The sequence below is a fragment of the Ipomoea nil genome, unplaced genomic scaffold (assembly GCF_001879475.1).
Source record: "Ipomoea nil cultivar Tokyo-kokei standard unplaced genomic scaffold, Asagao_1.1 scaffold0805, whole genome shotgun sequence".
Classification (NCBI taxonomy): domain Eukaryota; kingdom Viridiplantae; phylum Streptophyta; class Magnoliopsida; order Solanales; family Convolvulaceae; genus Ipomoea; species Ipomoea nil.
Genome location: NW_017617233.1, coordinates 2,172,494 through 2,183,492, shown reverse-complemented (window position 1 = coordinate 2,183,492; position 10,999 = coordinate 2,172,494). Strand labels below are relative to the sequence as shown.

Genomic DNA, 10,999 nt, shown 5'->3' with positions numbered 1-10,999 from the left:
ATTGAGTGATGAGGGCACTTGCATTTTTTTTTTTTTTGTTGATGCGACGCTTGCCGTTGCTACCCAAAGTCGAAATGTGCACTGGATAATTCATAATTTATGTACTGTAGATTCATAATTTCTATATTGTAGATCTATAAAATTTATAATGTAAATTCATACCGTATAGAAATTATGGATGTGCAGTATATAAATTATGAATCTACAATATAAATTTTATAAATTTACAATATAAAAATTACGAATTTATAATTTAAAAAGTATAAATGTACAGTATATAAATTATGAATGTATAACGTGTTCACCATACACATGATAAACACGAGTCCATAGCATAATTTGCTACAGTTTATCAACTTGGTTAGATTGTTGTTGCTACTAAATAACTAAATATATAAATTTTATATCTTAAACTCGTTAGCGTCCTCTGTAAATACATAATACGTATATGCTTCGCTCTCAAAACCCTTCCGCTTCGCTTTCTGGGTTCGCTGCCGCTCTTATCTGCGATAGAGATCTCTCACTCTCTCCAATCCAGGTCTATATATAGATGCATCTGATCTTCGCCGTCCGTTCACCGTAACCGCGACGATCATTTACCTTCGAGGGGAAACCCTAGGATTTCTCTTCGATATCGCCGACAATGGGAGATCCCAACGATGCGTTCATGCGCAACAACGCCGCCGTTCAGGCGCGCACCAAGGCCCAAAACCGTGCCAATGTTATGCAACTCAAGCTGGTAAATAATAGTTTTATTGCTGCTTAAGTGTAGGATATCTTGGATTTGTTCTTGTTTTGTTATCTAGTTCTCTCTGGATTTAACTTAATGTGGATGTGAGTTGTTTATATTTACTTTGATAAATATAACGCTATATCAGTTAAGACTTAAGATTTGTTTGATTCGTTCTGTTACTCCACTCGCATCCTTAAATTGCTTTTGAGTTTTGCATCTGCCGGTTGTGAGTTAGTGTATATGACGAATTTATGGCCTTGGATTGGTTTTGAAGAGTGTGTGTTTTGGAAGTATTTTCACTGTATTGATGATAATTTTTGTTGATCCTACGTCTATGTAGAGCTTTGATTTATCTTATTTGTGCTTTGATTTATCTTATTTGTGCTATATTTCCTCATGGAACGCTAAATGCTCAATAAGATTTGAGGAGATTAGCTCAAGCCTGAACTCTGTTGCTTTGGTCTTGCTTCTGGCAAGCAGTAGCTGACAAATGAGACTTTTCCTGAATGATTGAAATAGTTTCAGTAACCTGAACTTTGTTGTTTTGGTCTTTCTTCTGGCAAGCAGCAGCCGGCAGCGGATGCAAATGCAATTTTTTCTAGATGTTTGGATCAGTTTCAGCAATGTTTTTTTATTTTTATTTTTTTTATTTTAATTTTAATAAATGCTAACATGCCCTATTAATTTATAGGGCATTTTGCTTCCTCCTACTAATCTAGTTAATTGTAATGCAGATTGGTCAAAGCCACCCTACTGGTTTGACAACTAATTTGCTAAAACTGTTTGAGCCTCGCCCACCTCTGGAATTCAAACCACCTCCTGAGAAGAGAAAATGCCCTCCATATACAGGTTTCTATTTACTGTTCTGATGAATTTTATTGGTTCGTTGATTAACATGAAGCTAAAATGTAAATCATTTTCCATCGGTAGGAATGGCTCAATTCGTTAGTAATTTTGCTGAGCCGGGTGATCCAGAATATGCTCCACCTGTTAAGGAGGTTGAAACTCCGGTAAGATATTTTCCAAAAATAAAAATAAAATCTTCATGATGTGTTTTATGTAAAGTTAATCACTGGATTTTGCTCTGTAGATGGTAAGGACACATCTTGATATAAAAAACTGATTTCCACTAACCTATTGCATAATGTGTTTTTGCATGAATGAAAGTGTTTGTTTATTCTAATCTTCACAGTTTTTATCAGACCTCATTTTTAAGATGCTCTTTAATGTTCTTCCTCTCTATTGGTCATCATTCATTGGTTATTTTTTATTTTTATCATCATCTCACCGGTTTTCCTTAAATGATAAGGGTATTTTCTTGAAGTTTCTAAAGTCATTTAAATTGTGTATGCGTAAACTGCTTTGGAACTTTGATTAGATTTCACTTAGACATGCCTGATTATGTTATGAATGTGTTTCACTTGATTTCTTTAATATAACAGACAGAAAGAAGGGCTAGGGTCCACAAGATAAGGCTTGAAAAGGGAGCAGAAAAGGCTGCTGAAGAGCTTGAAAAATGTACTTTTGGATTTGCTTCTTGCCTTTGCTCTAATACATACCTGAGTGTATCTTTTGAAAGTATTGGTTGATCTTGAACTATATTCTTGCAGATGATCCAAGTAATGACCCAAATGCTACAGGAGATCCATACAAAACATTGTTTGTAGCTAGACTCGTGAGTAGAGATTATTACAAGTTGATTATTTTAAAATTAAGCTATAGATATATTCACATTGCAGGGGACTTATGTGATGGCTTTTTGTTTGTTAACAGAACTATGAGACAACTGAAAGCAGAATCAAAAGGGAGTTTGAGGCTTATGGTCCTATAAAGAGGGTAGGTATTATTGAGCACCCCCCACAGGGGGTTCCAATTTTTGGCTTTTGAGTCGGTAAGAGGTAACCTATATGGTGGGATTGCTATTCTCTTGTAAATTTCCCAATGTTGTCCTTCCATCCCAAATTGGTTGTCTATCTTTCAATTTAGTCTCTTAATATTGTTGATGTGTCGAAATGGTTGAATCTATACTTGCTTTAGAATGAATATAGTACCAGTTATTTCTTGACCAATTAATATGGAATTATACTTGGGAAGTAACTATGACTAATTATTATTTTGTATTCTCATTTCAAATTGGAATGGAGGAATTATCTATAAACTTCTTAAGTTCTTAAAAGCGATTTTACATAGAAGAAATCGGTTCTCAACTTTTTTTCAGTTCTATATCCATAGCAGTTGTAAGAAGTCTTTCTTTTACTGTGTGTATTGTGTTGCATGACATTTGTCTAAATATATCTCATAAGTTATTCATTGCTGTTGATACCCGTTAGAACCTTTCCCTCATGTAACTTGAATATTGCCACCTTATTTGTTCCAATTTATACCATACACTAAGAAAAAGATTAGATAGTTAGCATCCCTTTTTACTTCAAAAGTAGAGGTTGGTAAGACAAGTTTTGACTTGCTTCTCAGGTAAATTTTTACTCCCTCTGACTGTAACAGTGGTCCTTCTATTCCTTCTTTAGCCCTTCTGGGTCTTAAATTTTTCCCATCAAGTCTTGACATTCTATTAGCTCATAGGAGCTTCTCTGGTAGGGGGTTCATCTGGTAGGTAATGTTCTTGGTAATAAGAAATTTGTTCACGGTGTCGTTTGGATCCTTGACTTGTCAAAATGGAACCATTTTAATCCTGAAGCCTGTGCTTCATCCTGCCAAACTAAGCTGAAAATCTTAAGTTGAGCAGAGCAGTGATGCATTATGCCTTTTGGCCCTTTTGAAGCAACAAGAGAGACACATACCTTTCCTGCGCTGGGTCAAGGGTAAAATTTGTTGGGAGTATCAACATCTCTCTCTCCTTTTTAACTTTCATATGTCCGGTTTCTGCTACTAAAATTTTATTTTTGGATTTAAAGGCTATCAAAAATGTTTCTGCAGTTGAGGAGCCTGGTATTTCATATATTATTTATAGTTATTTATTTATTTATTTCCAAAACATTCCCGGGTAAGGGGAAACTAGAATGTCTGGGAACTGTAAATTCGCCACAGTTTTTTCGCTACTCTACCAGTGACGGTGATGCCTATTGCCTGGGAGCTCTATGATAAAAGGTGAGCACGGCTTATGAGGCATAGTGCCTGTCTGCCGTGCCAGTAGGACTTTAGTTAATGTTTAATTGCATGAAATAAAAATAAAGCTAAAACTGCATTTTGGCATGTAGATATGAATTTCATTCCTAAGATGATTGCTGATTTTGTGTTGTTTGAGTTTCAGGTTCGTCTGGTTACAGACAAGACAAACAACAAACCTAGAGGATATGCCTTTATTGAGTATGTTCATACTCGGGATATGAAAGGTTTTATACTTCTCTAAGGCTTATTTTTTGGGGTGTTTGGTAAATAGTTGTTAGCTGATTGGGTTAGTGAGTTTCACTAGTTGATAGCATTAGGATCAAATAAGCCAAAATTTGCTAATAAGCTAACTATATTATCAAACAGGGCTTTATGTTTCCTCATTTCTTTATATCATTTATACCTTTTACCAAGACTGCAAATATGTGTTTTTCAGCTGCATATAAACAAGCTGATGGGAAGAAGATTGATAACAGAAGGGTGCTTGTTGATGTTGAACGGGGGAGAACTGTCCCAAATTGGCGCCCCCGAAGGCTAGGTGGTGGACTTGGAACAACAAGGGTTGGAAATGAAGATCTTAACCAGAGGTCCTCTGGGAGGTAATCATGTGGTTGCAACATATGCACTTAAGTTTTAAGTTTTAACAGAGAAGATAAGGCTTAAGCCCTTCTTCTCCACCAAGGGGGAACACCTTTAGGTTTTAAATGTAACTAAATGATGTTAATTGTATTGTGAGAGAACAGTATAAAAGTGGAAACAAAATTTGTGAAATTAAACTGTCAACTGGTGTCACACATTTTGTTTTTGCTTTAATATGGCTTGCTATTTGTGAAATGGCCCTGTGTCCACCCTCCCTCCCTCTCTCTCTCTCTCGTTAAATATTAGGTTTTACTATGGTTATAAACTTATTATAGCTCTACTAAGAGAACAACTCAGATAATTTTCATTCATGACATGCTTCAAAATGTAAGGTAATTAGGTAACAAATTTTTATTGTTGGCCTTTTCAATCCTTCAGGGAGCAAGTGCAGCCAGGAGGACCATCTAGGTCTGAGGAACCAAGGATTCGAGATGACAGAGAGAGGTAAGCATTTGCCTATATTGTTTTTGTAATGTTCTTATTTGCTGTAAAACTGTGTATAGAAGCATGCATAATGTGCTAATGAACTTTCTGGCAACATTTCAGGGACAGAGAGAAATCCCGTGAGAGGGGTGGTAGGGATAGGGAAAGAGAACGAGAAAAGTCTCGTGAGCGATCTCACGACAGGCCAAGGGATCGTGAGCATAGGGATGAGAGACACCACAGGGATCGTGATAGAAAGGATAGGGAGAAGGACCGTGGGCGTGACCGTGATAGAGAGCGTGATCGTGATAGAGTGCGTGACCGTGAACGTGGAAAGGATCGTGATAAAGATCGAGATAAGGAGCGGGAACGAGATCGTCATCGTGAGAGGGATAGAGATAGAGGCAGAGATTATGAATTTGATATTGACAATGATCGTGGGCGTTCTCGTGATAGAGACTATGATTATGATCATGAGCAAGACCGACATGGTGAAAAGGAGAGGAACTATGATCATGCAGGGATGGAGGATGACCAAGGGTGGTATGAGCAGTCTGATCCTGGGCATAGGCGTTCAGAGGGAGATCGTGACCGTGGACACTATGATTATTATGACCATCACCAAAGTCGTGAGTATGATAACCAGGATGCACGTGGAGATGATGACCGCTACAAAGATTCTGGTCGTGATCGATATGAACAAACGGAGGATGATGATTATGCATATGGCCGCGCAGGATCTGAGCCATCTGAAAAGGACCGTGATTATCGGAAGTCTGATAGGCCAAGTTCTCGTGAGTATGAGTACTAATGCTTGAAGGCCAACCATCTGATGATTTATTTACTTCAGTTTAATGTCTCAATGTTCCTACGGCACTTTTGGAGCTGTGTTGGCAGTGAATGTGATTGATGTTAGCAAGCTTTAGAAACTGGTATATCCCAGTCTAGGAGTGCCTTTTAGTTGTCTCAGTTCCATTTTCTATTCTGTTGTGAACCCTGTATGTTCATTGGAGAAACATACGAGTGAGTGGTCAGGCACTGGGGGGTTTTTCTTTAATGTTTCGAGTACTCCTTGATTTTGAATGTTTCATGGTCGAATTTTTTTTTTTTTTTTTTATCTTCAGTGTTAAGGTGACTTGGTTTTTGAGTCGATTCTTTTTCTCTCGTGGTGGCATTTAGCTTTACTTATCCTTGGCGGTAGTTTTAATTCTTTTAGACTGCTTGAAGAATTAACATTAGCCAAAAAGTGTTTTCCAGGCCAGAATTTCGAAATGTGATGTGTTTGAGTCGAAAAAGTTGGTTTTTTTTTTTTTTTAGTCGAAAAAGTTGGATTCACATATTACTTTAGGTTGCATTCTCGATAACAAGCTTCTTTGCGATATTCTTCATTCTTGAGTCTTGACGGTAATACTCAAACGTGAAGCTTATTCTTAGCTTAGCTAAAGCTATATAGTACTGGTGGTAGGTACGGTCGGTTTAAACCACGAACTTTCCTAGAAGCTTCGCAAGCAGAGGTTTCATATTCCCAAGTGGAACATACAACCAGAGCAGTGAAACCCAGTTACGGACACATCCTCAAATTATGCTACATCCAATAAAGACAAAGTGATGGCGAGTTACAGAGGACGCAACTCCTGAAGACCTTCCCGGAAGTTTCACAAGCAGAGAGGCGGTTAAGGACAACCAAAATGTCACATATATTGCTAAACAGATCCAATATTTTGCTAACAAATCATTCATAATGCGGACTAGTTAGTTCTATTACAATATACATCTCATTGATGCTAATTACATCTCACTAGTCACTAGTAAGTATAAAACTATAAATCAATTCAGTAACGGTAAGAGTATAATCCACGACGTTAACACCATTCATATATAGTTAGGTTCACTTACAATATGAAACTAATATGTATAAAACTTTAAAGTTAAATAAAAAATTGTTCAACTCTTAAGATAAAGATTTCTCCTTAAGGAATGTATGTAAGAATAAAATGATGAGTAAATGAGTACTCCTTTAGGTCGGACATACTTAAAATGATGAGTAAATGATGAGTAAATGAGTAAATGAGGGCAACCCCAATAAAATTGGTCGGACAACATGTTGACTTGGTAACCACAAGCTTACAAGTTCGACTCTCAAGTCCTATTTGAGGGTTTTCTTAGTTTAAACCAGATAACCAGTAAGTTATGGGACATACTTACCTTTAATAGGCTTAAAGTAGGAAGAGGAACTAGATCCCCTTGTAGGTAAAAGGAAATGAACAGAATAAGTCAAAGTGTAGGTTTTTTACTACCACTCCTTAAGCTACGTACAACTGATGAACTAAGAGCTAACTGTTTCATCTTCTCTTATAAATATAATGTAGATAGAAAACTATGCACTAAAAACGCGTACACTCATTACCTTTCCTCCATCCATCCCCTATTTACACCACTTCCAAGCTAGCTCTAGCCTGCAGATACCAGTGCACACACACACACATAGCAGAGCTAGCTAGCCTTATTGGGTGGTTGCCAATTGCCATGGCTCTGAGGAGCGAGTTGAGTAGAAGAATTCTGGGTTTTGCCATAACAGCAACATGTGTAGTGTTCATCCATGGCTTCTTCGCGGTTGTAGGCAGCACTGACAGGCTCCTGCAATCCCCTGAACCAGCAGTAGTGGAAGACAAGAAAGCAGAAGCCTTTTTAGTCAGGCTAATGCACTTCTTGTGGGATGGACACTCCTCCTATCAACCTGTCTGGCCTGTAAGACAATAAATTCTCTCTACTCTTTTGTAACCTTACCTAGTTAACAGTCTGATTAACTTGACTGGGGTTGCCCCTCATCGATTTCCATAATGTAATATGTTGTGTGGAGAATGCATGCAGGAGATGAAGTTTGGATGGGAAGTGGTGGTGGGAAGTCTGGTGGGGTTTCTTGGTGCAGCTTTGGGGAGTGTTGGAGGGGTTGGAGGTGGTGGCATTTTTGTTCCTATGCTCACTCTCATCATCGGTTTCGACCCCAAATCATCAACAGCCATTTCCAAATGTATGTCACTTCCTGTATCTTGTAAACATGATTGATCAATAATACACAGAAACGAAGTAAAAAGAGTTATAAAGCTGATAAAATACTGCAACACCTAACTGTTTTTGAGTTACCAGGTATGATCATGGGGGCAGCTGGATCAACAGTGTATTACAACTTGAGACTTAGGCATCCTACATTGGACATGCCATTGATAGACTATGACTTAGCCCTCCTGTTTCAACCTATGTTGATGCTTGGCATAAGCATTGGAGTGGCTTTCAATGTTATCTTTGCTGATTGGATGGTCACTGTCCTTCTCATCATTCTTTTCATAGGTAAATCACCACAACAGACATAATTGAATGAAATGTTCTGTCTCAACTAAAAGACTAAGTTTATAGTTAGACTGGACATTTATGTTTATATATTATACACTCAGCACGCTCCTCACGTGTGCCAGCTGGTTACTTTTTAACGGGCTCCAAGCAACATATGGACCACAGTCTTTTTTACCTGATACCATATTGAAAATGTGCTTCTAAAAATCTAAACTAATAGTTGGATTGCACATTTATGTTTATATATTATATGCTCAACAGGCATAATCAATAGCAAGATGTATAGAGTTTGTGAACACTTGTTCTTGCAGGTACATCAACTAAGGCATTTTTGAAAGGAATTGAAACCTGGAAGAAAGAAACAGTGATGAGAAAGGTGAGTTTTTGCTTAGCAACAAAAAATAAAAAATACAGAAACAGAAACCATAATCCAACAAACTTGAATGTTTTGTCATTTTCAGGAAGCAGCCCAGCTTTTAGAATCAGAATCCAAACCAGGTGGTAAGTCTATCACTCTCTCTATACAAAGTCTTAATCTTTTTTTCTTTTTTTTTGGGTATATTCAAGGTAGTGCAGTGAATCATGACTGGTGGTTTAACTTCTTGAATTGCAGAGGGTTCTGGTGGGGACTATAAAGCACTTCCTAGTGATCCCAAGTCTAGTCTAAATGAAGAGGTAAGAGCATTATGGTCCATGTTTGTTTAATCTGCTATTCTTGATGTCATGAGTACAGTGTAATCACTGACAAAAACCTTAAAATCTAGGTTTCTATGATGAAAAACATTTACTGGAAAGAGTCTGCACTGCTGATGTTTGTCTGGCTGGCTTTCCTAGCTATACAGATTATAAAGGTAATATGCCATTCCTTTTTTTTGGGGGGGTGACGAGGGAAACCCGTAGTTATTATCCGAAGGTATACACTGGGTAAACTCTATCTTGTGACCCTAGCCGGTAAAGAATCACACAAAGGTAAACCAGGTTGCCCATAGTTGACCGGCTCAAACCAAGAAGGCCAATAGGCCACTCCAACTGGGAGCCAAACTTAGAATCTTGTGGTTACCAAACTAACAGTTCGACCAACTTGGTTTCTGAATCACATCCAACATTTTTATGAATCCCTTTGCAGACATACACTACAACATGCTCTACCTGGTACTGGATTGTCAACTTGTTGCAGGTAAACTGTCTGAATGATCATGTCATCAATCACTAGATTTTCATGGATTTCTGACAATGATTTTATGTTTCTCAGATACCCATTGCAGCTTCTGTTTCTCTGTATGAAGCAATAGGCTTGTACAAGGGCACCAGGATAGTTGCATCCAGGGGAAAAGAGATACAGACTTGGAAGCCACATCTTCTGTTCTTGTATTGTGTCTGTGGTATGGTGGCTGGGATTGTTGGAGGGTTACTTGGGCTAGGGGGTGGGTTCATCCTCGGACCCCTTTTCCTAGAACTCGGAATTTCTCCTCAGGTACATTCGCCGTTAAAAAGTCTAAACTGATAATTGAAACTGTATATGTATTTATTTACATTTTATATATTATGTACACGACATGACACGTTCTCAGGTTGCAAGTGCAACATCAACCTTCTCGATGACATTCTCGTCCTCCATGTCCGTTGTTCAATATTACCTTCTGAAGCGTTTCCCAGTCCCTTATGGTAAGACATTTACAATCATACGCTTATGCTTTAGAAATTTAAAATCTATTCACGAGCAAACAGAATTCATATTTTATTCCTTTTCCCTTAAAATCTAATCCGTAAACCAAACATGCTATTAAGGTTTTAACCTCTGACTCTAAACATAGGTTTTGAAGTATGTTTTTGGCATTTGCAGCTTCTTACTTTGTTGCAGTGGCTACATTTGCTGCCCTTGCTGGGCAACATGTGGTGAGAAGGGTGATAGCCATTCTTGGGAGGACTTCCATTATCATTTTCATACTGGCTTTGACCATTTTTGTCAGTGCAATCAGTTTAGGTAAAATAGCGATTATTATATTATTTGTCGAGAACTAAATATAAATGTTGATCAGACCGGGATAATTTTAGGGTACTTACCCATTTAGGTTTCTTGCAAACTAATGCAGGTGGTGTAGGAATAGCAGACATGATAGAGAAGCTGGAGAACAATGACTACATGGGATTTGACAACCTCTGCTACCATTCCTAGTATCCTGGATTTCTCAGACAGGATGATGATGATGATGAGGATGAGGATGAATACATGTTTATACTTAATTGTATTCAATTTTATGTGCAATGCAAAGCAAGTCAATTATTTGTCATTTGTTTCATGATCATATGGTGTTGGTTGTGATATTTAATTTGTGTATTTCTTATGCCAAGGAGTGTGAAATAATACTCATACATGTTATTCAATTTTGGTATATTCTGAGTAAATTTCTGCTCTTTTTTTTGGGGGGGTTAAAAAACATGTTATTCACCCCTTCCCATTAGTCCGTATGGACAGATCTCGATCATTGAATGCTTGAGATGCTTATTTCGCCAACTGTGCACTTAACTTGCACAGTTCGCGATGCAAAACTCGCGAAATCTAAGTCATTGATCTCAAACATTTAATGGCTCAAATCTTATCACACGAACTCATAGGAAGCAAGTTGACACATTTGATCATGATATATAAATATATATATATAAATTTTAAAAACTCTTGAAACTAGTATATGGAAAATGTTAGTAGTATCTCATATTTTGATCAAT

At 37.6% G+C, this 10,999-nt stretch overlaps 2 protein-coding genes across 3 annotated transcripts; both read left to right on the top strand.

Moving 5' to 3' along the window:
• The first annotated feature begins 412 nt into the window (after positions 1–412).
• Positions 413–6,071, top strand: LOC109177681 (U1 small nuclear ribonucleoprotein 70 kDa-like). Its single transcript, XM_019327109.1, has 10 exons — positions 413–739; positions 1,468–1,582; positions 1,664–1,743; positions 2,176–2,251; positions 2,344–2,408; positions 2,507–2,569; positions 4,002–4,083; positions 4,296–4,458; positions 4,877–4,942; positions 5,045–6,071. Exons 1-10 carry the CDS (start codon positions 644–646, stop codon positions 5,730–5,732), a joined length of 1,494 nt encoding a protein of 497 aa, XP_019182654.1. The 5' UTR covers positions 413–643; the 3' UTR covers positions 5,733–6,071.
• A 1,225-nt stretch (positions 6,072–7,296) lies between these two features.
• On the top strand, positions 7,297–10,678 carry LOC109177534. 2 transcript variants are annotated; one of them, XM_019326912.1, is made up of 12 exons: positions 7,297–7,669; positions 7,793–7,952; positions 8,069–8,269; positions 8,584–8,648; positions 8,734–8,770; positions 8,886–8,947; positions 9,037–9,123; positions 9,399–9,449; positions 9,525–9,746; positions 9,844–9,937; positions 10,116–10,256; positions 10,366–10,678. In XM_019326912.1, the coding sequence occupies exons 1-12, from the start codon at positions 7,448–7,450 to the stop codon at positions 10,446–10,448; spliced, it is 1,425 nt and encodes a 474-aa protein (XP_019182457.1). In that variant the 5' UTR covers positions 7,297–7,447; the 3' UTR covers positions 10,449–10,678. The 2 variants fall into 2 exon arrangements, with proteins under 2 accessions (XP_019182457.1, XP_019182456.1); XM_019326911.1 differs by having other exon boundaries at positions 8,734–8,773.
• The last annotated feature ends 321 nt before the right edge of the window (positions 10,679–10,999 follow it).

Bases quoted from the DNA above. Each gene is read 5' to 3' on its own strand.
- LOC109177681 (XM_019327109.1), top strand. From the start codon at position 644: ATGGGAGATCCCAACGATGCGTTCATGCGCAACAACGCCGCCGTTCAG. The intron at 740-1,467 runs GTAAATAATAGT...ATTGTAATGCAG, and splicing joins ATGTTATGCAACTCAAGCTG to ATTGGTCAAAGCCACCCTAC. The intron at 2,570-4,001 runs GTAGGTATTATT...TTTGAGTTTCAG, and splicing joins CTTATGGTCCTATAAAGAGG to GTTCGTCTGGTTACAGACAA.
- LOC109177534 (XM_019326911.1), top strand. From the start codon at position 7,448: ATGGCTCTGAGGAGCGAGTTGAGTAGAAGAATTCTGGGTTTTGCCATA. The intron at 8,774-8,885 runs GTAAGTCTATCA...CTTGAATTGCAG, and splicing joins ATCAGAATCCAAACCAGGTG to AGGGTTCTGGTGGGGACTAT. The intron at 9,124-9,398 runs GTAATATGCCAT...ATCCCTTTGCAG, and splicing joins TAGCTATACAGATTATAAAG to ACATACACTACAACATGCTC.